The sequence below is a fragment of the Eublepharis macularius genome, chromosome 2, assembly GCF_028583425.1.
Source record: "Eublepharis macularius isolate TG4126 chromosome 2, MPM_Emac_v1.0, whole genome shotgun sequence".
Taxonomy (NCBI): domain Eukaryota; kingdom Metazoa; phylum Chordata; class Lepidosauria; order Squamata; family Eublepharidae; genus Eublepharis; species Eublepharis macularius.
In genome coordinates this window covers 157,365,177-157,380,708 of record NC_072791.1, presented here as the reverse complement: position 1 = coordinate 157,380,708, position 15,532 = coordinate 157,365,177, and the positions used below count along the sequence as shown (strand labels likewise).

The following is a 15,532-nucleotide window of genomic DNA, read 5'->3' as shown; positions in this document are numbered from 1 at the left end:
TTTATTATAAATGTAAACAAAATATAAGTTAAAAACAAGTTTAAAACATAAGGTGTGAATGGCAGGCTACAAGCATATGCTAAAAATTGCTAAAACGTTCTCCATACACAGATGATGGTACAGTTCAATGAACAGCACAAAGATCAACCATATGCGTTTCGCCCCTAAGACCTTCTTCAGTGGTCAATTGTACAATATTTATAATCAAATACACCCATACATTCAGAAACCAATAATGAAATGCTCCTAGTGCTTTATCTAAAACTCTGGTAATGTGTGGTAAACAGTGGCCATTTTATTTCTACTGCAGATTGATGAAACACCCAAATACATTGGAAACTAAGCTTCAGAATACAATAGCAAATGAAGAGCATTGTGTGAGTGAAGTCCTCGGTTTGCTGCGACATTTGTATTTTACCACACAATACCACAATACCACACTTCCTCGTGCATGCACACAGAGCTTGCGCGTGCTGCTGGCCTGCGTGATGATGTCACTTCTGGGAAGTGACATCATTGCACAGGTTGTGTGCCACTCTGGGAGCGCTCCCATGCTCTGCAGGGTGCCAAATTGGGCCCAATTCATAACCAAATCAACCTGAATCCGGCCTGATTTGGCCCAAATCTGGTTGCTGTGGAGTGTGGGAGCGCTGCTGCACTCTACAGCAGCCCAATCTAGCCTGAATCTGGCCCAAATCCAGCCTGATTTGAGCTGAACTGGGCCTGAATTTGGCTAATTCCAGCCTGAAATGGACTGCTGCAGCACTCAGGAGCGCGCCATGCCACCCAGGAGCATGCTCTGGGAGGCGAGGGTGGACTGTGGGAGCCACATCAGAAGAAAATCTGAAAAGGTATGGAGCCAGAAGTGGTGAAAATCACCCGTGCAAAAAAAGTCTTCCATAAGAAAGAATCAGAGATGGAATAAAGCATGCTTGCTAGGTATTTCTGGCCTCAAGGAGAAGGGAATGTAAAATTAAACTCATAATGTATTTATTTAAACTTTTATTCTACAGATGAAAAGAAAATAACTTCTCTTATGGAAAGCTTTGTTTTCCATGTCTTGAATTTCTGACTGTTATGCATCTGTGCAGGGCTTTTTTCTGGGAAAAGAGGTGGTGGAACTCAGTGGGTTGCCCTCAGAGAAAATGGTCACATGGCTGGTGGCCCCGCCCCCTGATCTCCAGACAGAGGGGAGTTTAGATTGCCCTCCGCGCCGCTGGGCGGCGCGCAGGGCAATCTCAACTCCCCTCTGTCTGGAGATCAGGGGGCGGGGCCACCAGCCATGTGACCATTTTCAAGAGGTTCTGGAACTCCATTCCCCCACGTTCCCCCTGAAAAAAAGCCCTGCACCTGTGGAATAGGTGTGGTTCCCTCAGCAAGGAGTTGTGGCAATGGGGAAAGTTATATAGCTGTTGATTCCCCGCCCCACCACCACTAATGCAGCTGTTCAAGGCACAGAGTTTCTTAGGGAAAAAATGGGGACCCAATTATGATAAATCAAAGTCAGTCAAACAAATCCCACAATATGTTTCACTGGCTGCTCCGCCATGCTATACTAAATATAAAAAGCGCTCCTGACATTTTAGGGGGGACCATTTAAGCTCTGAAGTATCTGCTTGGATTATGCCAAGTCATTTCTGTCTATTGAGAAGAATGCTATGGTGTGAAGTTTAGGGCTTTTTTTTGTAAGTAGGGCTCATATAAAAACTATACGACAAGAAGAAATGCAGGTGAAGCTTCTCTTACCATTGCAGCTGCGTTATCAAGAAGTTTCATTTACTGAACTTCTGATACACATCAAAAGATACACTTTCTGTGCCCCAAAACAAAGCAGCCTGAATGAAGTAGTAACTCATAGATCTTACCCTCAAACAGAACCGTACCTTTCCAAAGTCGATTAGCTGACCAAAACCTTTAAAAAATAAACACAAGGCTGGACAATTAAGAGGTGTCAACAATTCTGAGCTTCCTTGATCTTGTGGATGCTACAGAAGTCTGCGACTTGCTTCTGATATGTTGCTGAGTGTTTTAATGGTTAGCATAAAATAATATGGCACAGTTGTAGAGCAACAAAGCTGCACTATGTGCAATATGTGGAGAATGTCATGTTCTGTCAATCAAGTTGCTGGTGATTCAGACAATCTCTCCAATTGATGGGCATCAATCCACAAGTGCTTAGATGAAATGGAATTATTCAATTGCTTATCAATTGTCCTTCTTTCTGGCTTTTGTACATTAGGAGTTATACTGCAGTACTGAAGTTACTGCTAAGGCTACAAGCCTAAAGCACCCTTAGAAGGGTATCTGATGAAGAAGACTCTGGCTCATGCCTGCATCTGCCAGAACACATTTATTCATTTTTATGTTAGAGCAAGATGCTTTGTTGTTTTGGCTGCAGCAGACTAGTAAGGTCCCCACTTTGGAATGTAATATGAGGGAATAAGTCCCTTTAAGCCCAATGGAACTTACAGCTGAAAAATGTGCTTAGGCTGCAAAATGCACCAAAAGTTTATTTTTTCAATAACGACAATAACAATAACAATGGCCCAGTTGATTTGATTGTTTTGTAAATGTGACAACCACTTACATTTTTTTTAATAAAAACAAAATCTCTTGTTCCAAGCTACATCAGCTTCTAACAGCTGCCTCCCTCAGCAACTGCCACCTACGTATCCTTTTCTACTTTCTGCTGCAAACCCGACTGGCTGTATCCATTGACCACTGTAGAGTTAAAACAAATCAAACAAACAAATCCAATGTAACAAATTCCCAATTGCACAACATTTCTGAGCTCCTTCCTCCCTTCTGGAAATGCGTTCTCAGTGACTGGCAGAACTGACTGCCCTCAAGGGCAGCTGCTTGGAAGACACACACCTGGTGACTTGGAGAAACCCATTCACCAAGTATTTGCTCTGTTTGTTTACACAATGTATTTCTGTTCACATGTTTTGGCTGAAAAGGGGATTTCAACAAGACTGGTGAAAGGCAGACACTGGAAAGGAATGGGGGAAGCAAGAGTTGAGTGATAGGTGGGGATTGTAACAGTGAGCTCCTTAGAAAGCATAGACTGGTCTCAAAGGAATCAGAGAAGTATTATTTCAATTCTGCCTACTTGAAAACTGAAGGATTGTTGATTCGTCAAGGGTAGCAGAGGGTGGATAAGAGCTAGACAGGTTTTTCAAGCCATCAATTCAATCAGAAATTGCTTCAGCTAAAAGCATTACTTGATTAATCAGCACCATTAACCTATCAAAGGCTCAGTGGCATTTCATTAAAAACAGCGGTCGACTTTGCTGATATACTAACCATCTGGTCATTCTGCCATTACAGCATGGCTCCCTAGGGTGTGTATAGCAAGCATTCTCAGCAGAGGGGGGTAGGTGGATGTAGAACACTTTTCCTTGGAGCATTTTTTGAACCCAGGTCTCCTAAACTTACTCTGCTTTTTTGGCCTTCTATCCAAGTACCATCCATCAGTTACATGGATGAGTGTAGGGAGAACATGTGTGTAACCTATCCCCTGCTTGCACAGATTTTTGAGTTAGAGGCATGAGTCTACCTGTGGTATGAGAAGAGCAGAATATTATCTCATCCTGTCTTAAAGCCACACACATTTATTGGAAATCTGCAACAATTCTTCAGATTCCTCTTTCTCTATGGCATTGTGTACATCTCTTCTGCAGAGTGAAAGACTGTGGTTTAATAAGAGCATTTGATTTGCATATAGATGACCCCAAATTCAGTCTCTGGTATCTCCAATTAAATAAGTGGGGTTCATCACATAGTTTGACAACCTAAGCTTTAGGGTATTATACTAGGACTCTGTGCATATTACAAGTGGTCTCTATAAAACATCTGAAAATGACTACTTTAAAAAGACAGAATACATGGTTTAACATAAGGTTGCCCAGAGCTTCTCCAGGACTGAGGAGCAAGGTCGGTGGAAAGTGGATATTGGAGGAAGTAACTTGTTTTGATATTTGTGGGTGCAGTTTTTTTGAACTGATAACTAACAGCAGTATGGTTGAATATACTTTAGGTGCTTAATTCATCAGAGATTACTCATAAGAACTGAACAGCTGTAGTTACTCCATTTTTAAAAATCCTTTAGTTGGGGTACTCTTAGAAAATCAAAGAGAAAAGACTGCCTCTGAATGGTATAAGCATTTTCAAAAATATTCCAAATGTTTTGCTGTCACGAATCTATTTTCTCCCCTTCTCTCTATTCAGCCCTTCTCTATTATCTTGCTCTTGGGCTGCACAAAAGGCTCTAGAATAACTAATCTGGGCAGGTCTGGTACTTAAAGGCCTCATTCCTGGAAAGCAAGAGGAAGAGAAGCCCAAAGTACTGTGACAGAGTGGATTACAAGGACAGTATTGCTCCTTTCTTCCCCCTTACAACTTTAGAAGCAGCACAGCCAACAGAAAATACCAAACTCTTCTTTCCCCAATAACTGGATCTCTATTCTTGAAAAACTTCAGGTGTTATATTCCTGCTGCCTGTTAACTCAGCAGTTAACAGTGCAGTTTTTCTGCCCATAAAATGTTATGTACTGTGTGAATGATCAGATGGCTATGCTGAACCACAGTGAGGCTAAGGAAAATGGTGCCTGTAGAGAGCGTGCTATTCTGCTGTCAACCCAGAGCGGTTCTGTCTCAAACGCGTGTGACTTCTCATTCTGACCATATGGAATATGGTGCCTGAATCAGGCCTGGAGGAAAATGTTCTGTTTCTTTAAGAGGTTTAATGTGTGGAAATGAGCTGTTGAAACTTTTGATGGCATGGAGGTAAATAACCTCACCATTTGCTGTAACTTGGTGGTTAAGTGGTTGGGTTGAGAATCAGCACTCTGCTGGTTCGACTCCCACTATTGTCATGAGCTCTGAAGGTGGCCTTGGGTAAGCCACTCCTCAGCCCCAGCTCTTTAGTGGTATTGTGGGGATAATAGTAACACTGACTTTGTTCACTGCTCTGAGTGGGCACTGATCTGTCCAGAAGAACAGCATATAAGCAGTTATTATTATCAAAGGGGCAGGGCATTTTTCTCCAGGCCTGTTGATGACCCTAGATAGATTCTCCTATATCCTGAAATCTGCCAGCGATGAGGCATCATGTCCTTCCTGTCCCTTTGTCTACCAGCTAGAATCCTCCTACTCAAGCATACATGGACAGAAACTCTCTACAGAAGCCCAGCTCATGGATTATGTCCCCAAGTGGCCCAACTTCACCTGCACTCTTCAAAAATGCTAAGGTAGTACCCATTTGCACATGCCAAATGCCACACCTTTATATTCAAACCTGAGGGCAAAATGCAAACTAGAGAGGCCTGGGTAGAGAACTTCAAACTCCTGCAGCATTTTCTTCAGGTTACCATTATAAACAGGTATATTAGGGGCTCAAGATTAAACTGCTTGCCTTGCTCTTTTTAACTTTTGTAGAAAACAGTCTCCCTCCAGCCCATGAGCTTAGAAACCTCTGGCAGGATTAATTTTTCTTGAGGCTACTGGCACTCCTAGCAAGTAGAAACAGCAGAGGTGACTGTACAGTTACCAGTCCCCCGTTGGGAGCAGGGGATCCCTCATTCCTAGCCTCTGCCCCCATCACCATTCACCTGGCTGGCGGGGAGTAGGGAAGTGTGGGGAATGGGCCCAGAGCTCTGGAGTGTGCTCCCGTGTGAGGTACGTTCTCCCCCCACATTCCCTCCCATGACCCCCCTGAAATACGAACCAAAGTTCGTCATGAACTGGGCCAGTTTGTGGTTTGCGAACCAGTGATTTGTGGGAGCTCATTTCTCATGAATTGTGATGAATTTTAGGCCGGTTCATTTGGTTCATATTTCAGTTCATCAGTGCAGACAGCCTGGCACTAATCAATCAATTTCCTAGGCAATGGGGGGATGGGCTCTCTGCAGACCTTCTGCTGACCTGGAAGTGATATTTTCATGAACTGAACGAACCGGTTTGTGAACTAGGGCAACTTCGTGAAAGTTCATGGTTCGTGAAACACGATGAACCACGAACCGCATGGTTTGGAATTTTTCTGGTTCGTGCCCCTCTCTAGTGAAAATTTTTTAAACTGTATTTTAAATATGACTTGATGTTTGTTTTTGTTTTATATTGTTAAGTTGCCTTGAGCTCCTCTAGGTGCTAAAACAGCTAATAAGTGTCTTTGTGATTGCATCACAGTCTTAAATAAATAAATAAAAATAAATAGATGTAAAGCTTTTTGAGAGCCAGCATGGTGTAGTGGTTAATGTGTCTGATTAGAATCCAGGAGAACAAGACTTGAATTTCTATTCTGCCATGGAAGCTTCCTAGGTGATCTTGCACCACTCACTCTCTCAGTGAAACCTGTCTCTCACAGGGTGGTTGTTGTGAGGATAACCCAGAGGACGAAACAATGACAAACTGCTTTGGGTCTCCACTGGAAAAAAAGTGGGGTATAAATGAAAAAATAAATAAATATCACTGGTTAATGTCTGCAGATTAGGGTTGCCAGGTCCCCTACACCTCAGATGGGAGGTTGGAGGCACAGTACTTACCTTTTGCCTGCACGATGACATAACTTCTGGGAAGTGACATCATCACACGGGTCATGTGCTGCCAGGTAAGTGGGGATGGCGGGTAGAGGGTGGGAGTAGGATCCCCTGCCCCCCAGCAGGGGACTGGCAACCCTACTGCAGATCCAATCTCTGTGAGTGACAGCAGTTTGCTGTAAAGTTCTTCTTCATCTCTTTAATGTTTGAAATGTATGTTTAGGGCTGGCAGTCATAAATCCTCTTAAATGAGGGTTTGTCCCCTTCAGGTCAGTGGGACTTATTTCTAACTAAACTGAACACAGTCCCAGATACTCGGTCAGAGATATGAGATGTTATTTGAGAGGGAATGTTTGCTTTCCCCACCTCTTTATGGGGGCAGCAAAAGAGGGTCCAATATCTCAACCCTTACACACTAAGCAACCCATTGCAGCAGTCAAGGAATGCTTTTGAGAAATGGGTGGCATAACTTTGCAGTGCTACAGATGAGCATGACCCTGCTTATGTCACAAAGCCCATAATAAACATATGAGCTTAACAGCCCTGTGTTCATTCAGAGAGGTAATTAGTGCTGGGAGCTGGGAGCCACATACTGCAGAGCTCCCATGTTGGCTCTGCTACAGGGTATGGCAAAAGACATTGTCTGAATATTGGCCTACAGAGCTTGCACGCTGGTAATCAATAGTTACGTGCTCTAGGAAATCCCCTAACCATGGAAAAACCTGGGCAGCTTATTAGGGAACAAGCAAACTGGCAAGGTGGCATAGAGAAGAGGTGAACAGAGGAATGATGGCATCAGATAAATGAGCAGGTGAGCACAGGAAACAGGAAAAGTGCCTAGCCCTTAAATTCAAAAGAAACAAACCCCTTAAATAAAGCCTGGCTTGATCTGTTTATGTGCAGGTGTCCCTTCTTACAGCATGGAGAACAATATCAAGTTATGTTTGGTGATGAAAATGCTATGAAAAACATAGCTACAGTGGCTGGTTGAAAAGTTGGCAAACTGACTTCTGAGTGCAGTGAACTGAGTAGAGGTTGTATGATGACGGCAGAGAGAAAGGTTCCCTCAATGTGACTCTGGTTCTGTGATGGGTTAGGGTAGCAATAATTGGCTACATGGAGCGGGACACTTCTGTACCTTTAAAAGATGCAAAATAGATAAATTCAGCATGTAAAGCTCTCCTGATTGCTCTTCTAAATGCTGTCTAAAAATCTTCATGTGCTGAAATCTGCTTATTGTGCCGTTATTAAAATCTCACTCACTCACATACGCAATCACCAAGTTCTCTCACATGATGACTTGCCTATGCAATTGAACCCTGAGTTTAAATGCTGCAGACGGAACTTCCATTTGACCAGAACCACAGAGCTTTTTAGTGGAACCAGACACAAGTTATGTATGCACCAAGGCAGTAATGAGAGATCATTAATGAACACGCAGGTAAAAGAAGTGACCCACAGTCACTTATAAACCTACATACACACACTATAAAAAGCAGTTTCTGGTGTGCATCCCTAAGGTTGCCAACAGGCCTTGAGGAAACTGTCTTGTCCCAGTAACAGGGGCTTAATGAGATGTTATTTACCAGGCGGTGTTCTTTTCCTCCGTGTCCTGAAAAGCTTCAACTACCCATTTCTACATGTTAAGCCTTTATTAAAGGACAAATGTCAAAAAGATATTTTTATCCAGGCCAGTTGGCAACCCAACCGATCACACCAATGTCTTTTTGTCTCTGTTGTTAGGAGCCTACAGATTGGTTTTCTGATCCCTTTATATTTTAAGAATGCAGTTGGATACTTCGGACATGTATTTGTGGGGAGCAGCACATGTACAAAACACACACACACACACAAACCCCTGCATTCTCAGTGTAGCAATGTCATCCTTCCATGTTCTGCCAGTTCTACCCCCTCTTTATAGGTCTATTGGCTGCTTTTCATCAATCCCTTAAACTCATTCCTCCTTCAAAATATAGTTGCCAACGTTTCCCTCAGAAGCACCACTGTCTTTCCACAGACAAAAGGTCGACTTTCTTGCTCAGACCTGATGGATTAAACTACTCACTCCCCCCTCCCCTATCTTGTAAGATAAAAAAAAGAATGGAGTTTTTCCTGTTTCTGAGAGCCTCAGGCCTGTTGCTACTAGCCTTGGCTTTAACATCTTGAGAATTTCAAAGCTGCCTTGGCTTCATGCAGAGCGGGAACAGTGCGCAAAGGGTAGCCAGTTATGCAGAGGACAGGCAGCAGATCTTGGCAATGGTAGAAGGCACACAGCTTGCTGCTCCCATGAACCTTGCCCCAACCCTCACCCTGCCTAACCCCAGTTCACCCTGAACTTCTCCCTCCACTTCTAGCTGTGCACCCGCCCCCCCGCCCCCGCCCCCCCAATCCCAGACACTGTTGCAGCTGTCCAGTGCCTGTTAGATCTGGCTCCCATGTTAAACTCATTTGAGCACAGAGTTTGAGGGGAACTATGTCAAAGGAATGATAAAATATTAAATCTACGACTAGCCGCAGGAAACTTAAGCTCAAGTCATTGCTTCTCTCCTGACTTGTGAAAGCTGATACAGCAAAAACATTATTTTTTTAAAAGCTAGATTCAAGACTCCCTCCTTCCTAGCAGCAGTTATTGTTGGCTCAGCATCTTGTAAGGCTCAGCGTCTCGTCTTCAAAAGGAAAAAGGGGCGGCGGGGGTGGGGGGGAACTTGTTGGCAATACCTGGCGTCTAGGAACATTTTTCTCCTTTGAGTGGTGGTGGAGATCTGACTACCAAAGCTCACATTTGGCCCTTAGGCCTGCAGCCATGTTTGTGCATCTGCTTGACTGGAAGCCTCATTCATCTCTGTGTGCATGACTACTCAGGAGACAAATATATTTTGGGCTGGTTGTAGTTCCGCAAACTAGACATGCAAAATATACTGTTGGAAACTGCCTTAGCTTCCTGAGTGAGCAGGATATTTATTGGGATCTATTCCCCAATCTATTGTGTATCATTAAAAATAAACTCAGGCATGTTCCTGGCCTTTTCGGTTGCACAGGAAATCATCTGGACAGTATGATTTCCCTTAGGTAAGATTTGTTCACTGCAACTGCTGTTGCAGAATGTGGCCACCAGAGGATGCTCCTGCAATAACTGCATCTCCTTTAGAAAAAAAAACACTCAGGTAAGAGTTAGGAAGGTGTGGATGATATCTGACATAGCAACATGTTCATTAAAATCACATGGGAAAGCTCTTCTGGGACTGAACCACAAGGGAATCAAATGACTGAATCTTCCCCATGTAAAAAAACTCCCTTTTCTTGAAAATGATTGAAAAGAATCCTTGAAAAGGATTCTAGCTTAGGCAAAACAGGAGAAGATACAAAACAGGAAAAGAGAAGAGCATTCAATCATATAACCTCACCTCCCTCCTAAGATATGGTTCAATCCCAGGATGAGAGTGTTATGATCTTACACTTCCAGAAGAATTGTTTAATAACAGCAAGAAGAAAACTTGCTGATCGGTGTGGATCCTGTCCACCAGCATATTAGCAAATAAAGGAAGGAGCTGAGAGGTGTGTGGGAGCTGGCCTAAGGGAGTCATATCATCATTGTGGAAAGGAGCAGTGGGTTCTGCTAAGTGGTAAGCAGGAGTTAAACATGCCATGGGGTGCAGGGAGACATGGACAAAAATTGCCTTGGGCAGGAGACGATGTAGGACTAAATGAGAGTATGCCATCTACTCTAGCATCATGGATCAACAGCAAAGAGGGGCTACTAAATATCTGAATAGACCTGTCAAATGTTTTATTCTGTTTATGTGGCACTCAGGACGTTCACCAACTGAGGCATAAGAAACCAACTCCTCCGTCAAATGGACCATTGGCCTTCTCCCATTCATAGTCCCAAACTACGGTAACATATCCTGTGTAGAAACCAGTGGGGGGGGGGGGAAGACCCTTTCTTAACACTCACTAAAGCCAGACACATTCTCAAGAGCAGGAAAAAATAATCACCTTTCTTCACCAATGCTTAATTTATTATACACATAGGCCTGATTCCCTGCCACTCTGCTTCCTATTCTGGGCCAATTTTGGTCATCAATAGACCACAGCTGGGACGGGCTTCTTGAACGCTCACTCTTTGGATTTCTGGCCAACCTGGCACAAGCCTTCAAGTTCAAGTCAAACTTCATTTTTTCCCCTTCAACAGTTGCTTAGAAACATGCTTATGAAAATATACTTCTCCGTTCTCACACTCTACTGTTCTGGTGCCAAGAGCTTTTATTTTCCCTGTGCCTTGCCCTCAGAAATTCCTAATTTTTTTTTAAAGACTTGCAGGCATAAAGTTCTGCCCAAGTCATCTATTCCTAATACACTTAAGACATCTTCTGCTTTCAGAGAAAGGTGGCTTTGTTGTTATTTGCAGCAACTGCTTTAATATTATTGTGAGGAGCAAAGATGTTTCTAGAAATTTACTGGCAAGACTGGAGGGAAGTGGGTACGGGCACTGCCAAGTGGAATGGCCAGATGTCCTGTGTTCTGAAGGACTGCCCAGAAATATGAAAGCCCCTCAGAACATGACAAATGTCTGAAATATTTCAAAGGCATGCTGGATATGCACAACATTCATTATGTTTGAAACTTCCATCCTAGAGGTAAGGAGAGAGGCTAAGTTACTCCAATAGTCATTTTAATAATGATAGGCAAGGGGAGTCTCTTTGTTCAGCATCTGCCTTCTAAAAATTCTTAACAATACTTGTAGGTCACTGGATGACAATACAACAACATCCAGAGACCCTGCAACCCACAAACAGTTCATACAGAGTCCACTGGGATACTTGCATGTTCATTTTTGTGTCTTTCCTCATTTTGGGTGGTATGATTAAGAGGACTTAAAATGAACTTACACATAATATATAAAAATTAAAAAAACCTGAAGAGTGGCTCAGCATACAGCCAATTCCATAGAAGCTCACTGGGATAGTCATTTATATGAGCAGAATCTGACCCACAAAGCAAGATTACCTGCTGGCCTCCAACAGGTCTGCCAAATTTCAGGCCAAGTCACAATAAAGTCCCCTCCCCCCAGGTTTCACATAAAGGAATACAATTTTCATCAAGGGCTATGTGTAAAGGAGAGATTGCACATTTTTCTACATAATCCTTTAGATAGCAAATAAAACATGACCCCCAATGGCTACTCTGAGATTTTATGACAGAGCGTGACCAGATGTGGTGAGGGGGCTGATCTGTGCAGCGAAAGAGACTTTCAGGCCAGGACTACCATTTGAAGACTAGAGCGGCCATGTAAACACAAATTTTGCCTATCCCTGACATAAGAGACCTCCCCTGAGTACCTGCTGTACAGCTGGAACATGACAGAAGGGGTAGGGGAGGAGAAGTAGAGAAAAGAAAAAGTTCAGCCGTGTTCAGACGTGGAGCGATTCTGCACACGTTGGATAATGCACTTTCAATACACTTTATCAATCGTTTGAGGTGGATTTTTTGTTCCACGCACGAAAAGATCCATTCCAAACGATCTATAAAGAGGATTGGAAGTGCATTATCCAACGCGTGCAGAATATCTCATAGTCAAACTGCTGCTGGTCTCATCCGACTGTAAGTGGCACTGTTGTTACTCCAAACGATGCAGAAGAAGAGCTGAGTGTGTTCCTTTGCATGCTGCTGTATTTGCCTTTAGCCATATTGCTCATATTACTGAACAAACTGCTTAACTTTCTCTCTCTCTCTGTCTCTCTCTCTCTCTCTCAACACACACACACAAACACACAGAGGGCGGAAAGAAGCTGTTGATGATCTGCAACAGGGAGTTTTCACAGAAACCGAATTTCAGTGGAAGCAGTTTGCTGGGCTGAGACAGGAAATCAAGTCATATATCTCCTCCTCCTCACGTAACAGAGCAGATCCCACATACCGAATTATCCAAGAAATCATTTTTCATCTTTGCCTTTAGCACCTTCCAAAGGTAGCACCAGACATTTTGAAATGTGTCTGTTTTTTGAGGAATTTTCCCTGTGCCAGAGGAGATGACAACCAAATGGAGCCAATACCAGCAAGCAGCGGAAGGGTAAAATTTAAAAAGTAAGATTTATAGTGTATTGGGAAACAGCATCTGTAACTGCAAATCTTTGCTGCATGGATGCAACAAGCAGTTTTGCAGAAAGTAAATGATGAAGAGGGCAGGAGGAGGGATAGAAACCGTTGCTTGGGGGAGGGGGGAGGCTTTTGAGTGCAAGTATGAAGAAAGATGAAGAAACGTCTTGCTGCAATAAAGTATAGGAAACGTGTCTTTTTTTAAAAAAAACATTTAAAGTAGAAATGCTGATCACCCCCCCCCCATTCTTTTTCATTTTTCTGTTGCACCTGTTCATTTCTATGCCAAATAATTTAGCTGATAATGACCGCTAGTAGCATCCCAAGAAAATCTCATTCTGAGATTTGGGACAGAATAGGATGGGCCAGTTAGGCTGCAGTACAGGTATGGTGGTTGGCATACCTGGGGCTGGGTGGTGGAAAGGGGATGGAGAGACTTCTGTGCTTTTACCACATGGCTGCAAAACACACAACATTTACTAACAAATGCCAAACACAATAGACTGCTATGGAACTGTGACAATACCACAGAAGAAAAAAAGGGAGGGGAAGAGTACTATTTAGACTGGCGGGAAGGTATGCAAAGGGAAGGAGCCTGGATGGCAAAATGTGGTTAGTGAAGGCCAAGTGATGAACCTGGGTTGGGCTCCAACAGGTGGTGAGGAAAACTCACCGGAGTGCAAAACCAGGTATGCAATAAGTTATGCAACAAAAGAGAAGGAAAAAGAGTTACCTCAGGCTAGTAAAGGTGGAGAAGGAAAACACCCCTACATATGAAGCAAGGCTATTATTGCACCTCTAGGGGAAAATGGCATTGTGTGGAGGTTAAACAGGTTTTACACGGCAGGGCATATGAAGGTAAGGGGGAAACAAAAGGTAGGGGGATTGAAAAGATGGCCTGATGGGATAGGTGGCACCTCAAGGAAATAGGGAAAGAGGTGTGCAGAGAGAGGGTTCTTAGCATATGGCAGGCAATAGATGGGGATGCTCCAAAGGAAGGAAAGCAGAGCAACATAAAAAGATCCCCCCTTGAACCCGAACCAAGGCCCAGATCAGGACTCACCATTTTTGGCTTGCTCCCTGTAGCTCTTTTCATTAAGGCAGGCCCCTCGACCATGGAGCAGTGCATGCAAGGGCTTCTCCTCGCCTTGGCGTGGCAGGCAGCGCAAGCCTTGGGCGCATCGCTCAGTGTACACTCCGCACGACTGCCCTTCCGCCAGGGCACATGTCATGCAGCATCCACAGCCGGGCTCTTTCACCAGCTCGCAGCCCACAGGGCTGGGAGGGCACATGGAGAGGGCTTTCTCATCGCAAGGTTCACAGTGCACAAAGGAGCCCAAGCCTTGAGAAAGCCCCAGGCACAGGCAGAAGAGAAAAACCTGTCTCAAGAGCATCTTCGGGGCACTCAAAGGCACACTGTCGCTGGCAAACCAGACAGTATGGAGCGTCTTTTTAAAGAAAATTAATTTTTAAAAAAGTTTTTCCTTCCTTAGATTCCCCCCAAAAGCTTTTCCGCTTCCAAACGATTCAGTAGAATTAAAAAACCAAAAATTTCAACAGGCTGTCAAAATCTGCAGTTGCAAAAAAATTGCAGATGCAACAGGTTGGAGTTTTTTTTCCTCCCCCCCCAAAAACTCACTGGAACGGAGGGGGGGAGCAGCAAGGATAGTTTTGGAGTGCCTGCGCAAAGACGTACACAATAATCCACACGCCCTACTCAAAAGTAAGGTCGGCAAGAGGCTGGAAAAGGCAGCAAAGTAGGGACCGAGCTGCTCTCGCCTGTCCTGATATTATCTGCAGCAAATTAAAAACGTCTAGAGGAGCACGGAAGCAGGTAGAGCTGGGCTTTGTCGAGAAGAGACTGCGCTTGGGTCGGCACTGGCTGTATTTTCCCCCCTACCCTCGTCTTCCTAGATTGGGTTAAGAACAACAAAGAGGTTTTCTGCAAAGTTGAAGGATTTTTACAAAGTCGGCAAGAGAGAGAGAGAGAGAGAGAAAGAAAGTGAAGGGGGAGAAAAGGGAGGGGAAAAAATTCCACTTTGTAGATCTCCCAACACTTTTCCCCTGGAGAAGTTTCTAAAGAGACTGAATAATGCCGAGCAGGCATGTCTTTTAAATAGACTGCCCCTGGCTGCCCGCCAGCCCCTCGCTGCAATCTGAGATCCCAGTGACACCTCAGCCTGAATGGGTGCCAGTAACCAGGGCAAGATCAGTGCACGCTCCAAATGTGTGTGGGGGGTGGGGTGTGCAGCGTCTGACTTCTAGGCTTCCCGAGCCCTGGCGGTGAGCGGCAGGCAGCGTTGTCGTAGCGGGGACACGCACGCAAGCCACCCCCGAGGCACCCGGCCGTCTCTTTTGGGATGGGTGAGAAGGAATGAAGTTCTCTTCGCTCCGAACTGCAGGGAATATTTCAAAACAGAAGTGGGGGGGGGGGCGGTCATCTTTTTAAATGCTCGGGACTATCATTTTATTCACGCGAGTAAGCCTCATGCGGTTCTGAGGCTTACTCGCGAGTAAATGTGCACAAGCAGGGTTGCCAACATACAAAATAATAATCCTTGTTCCTGTGCTTTTGACAGCACTGGCAGGTGCTAAATGCTTACTCCTTTGCAGTGAAAAGCTTCATTTGCTGATTTCTGCAGCTAGTGCTGTTGTTTAAGGCGCAGGAGCTGGCCAGGACATTATTTTTTTTTCTGGTCAGTTGGCAACTAGTCAGTATCTCTGCTGTCACCTTATTACCAGTGTATGATCTTTGCCAAAGAGAGATTACAGGATCAGACGCGTGTGACACCTCAATTTCAATTCGGCAAGACTTTGTTGTGTTTGCAGTGCAGATGCAGTGCACTGCAAAGATTTACTTGCAGGGTCAGAGTCACAACGCCCCTTTGGTATGTAGCATA

The 15,532-nt window shown here is 44.2% G+C and overlaps 1 protein-coding gene across 1 annotated transcript in view; it reads right to left on the bottom strand.

Moving 5' to 3' along the window:
* IGFBP5 (insulin like growth factor binding protein 5) overlaps positions 1 to 14,699 on the bottom strand; it is a 41,733-nt gene extending 27,034 nt beyond the window's left edge. Inside the window, exon 1 of the mRNA XM_054972366.1 lies at positions 13,696 to 14,699. Within this exon, the coding sequence (XP_054828341.1) occupies positions 13,696 to 14,026 (331 nt within the window). The 5' untranslated portion in view covers positions 14,027 to 14,699. The remainder of the gene's footprint in view (positions 1 to 13,695) is intronic.
* Between the last annotated feature and the right edge of the window lie 833 nt (positions 14,700 to 15,532).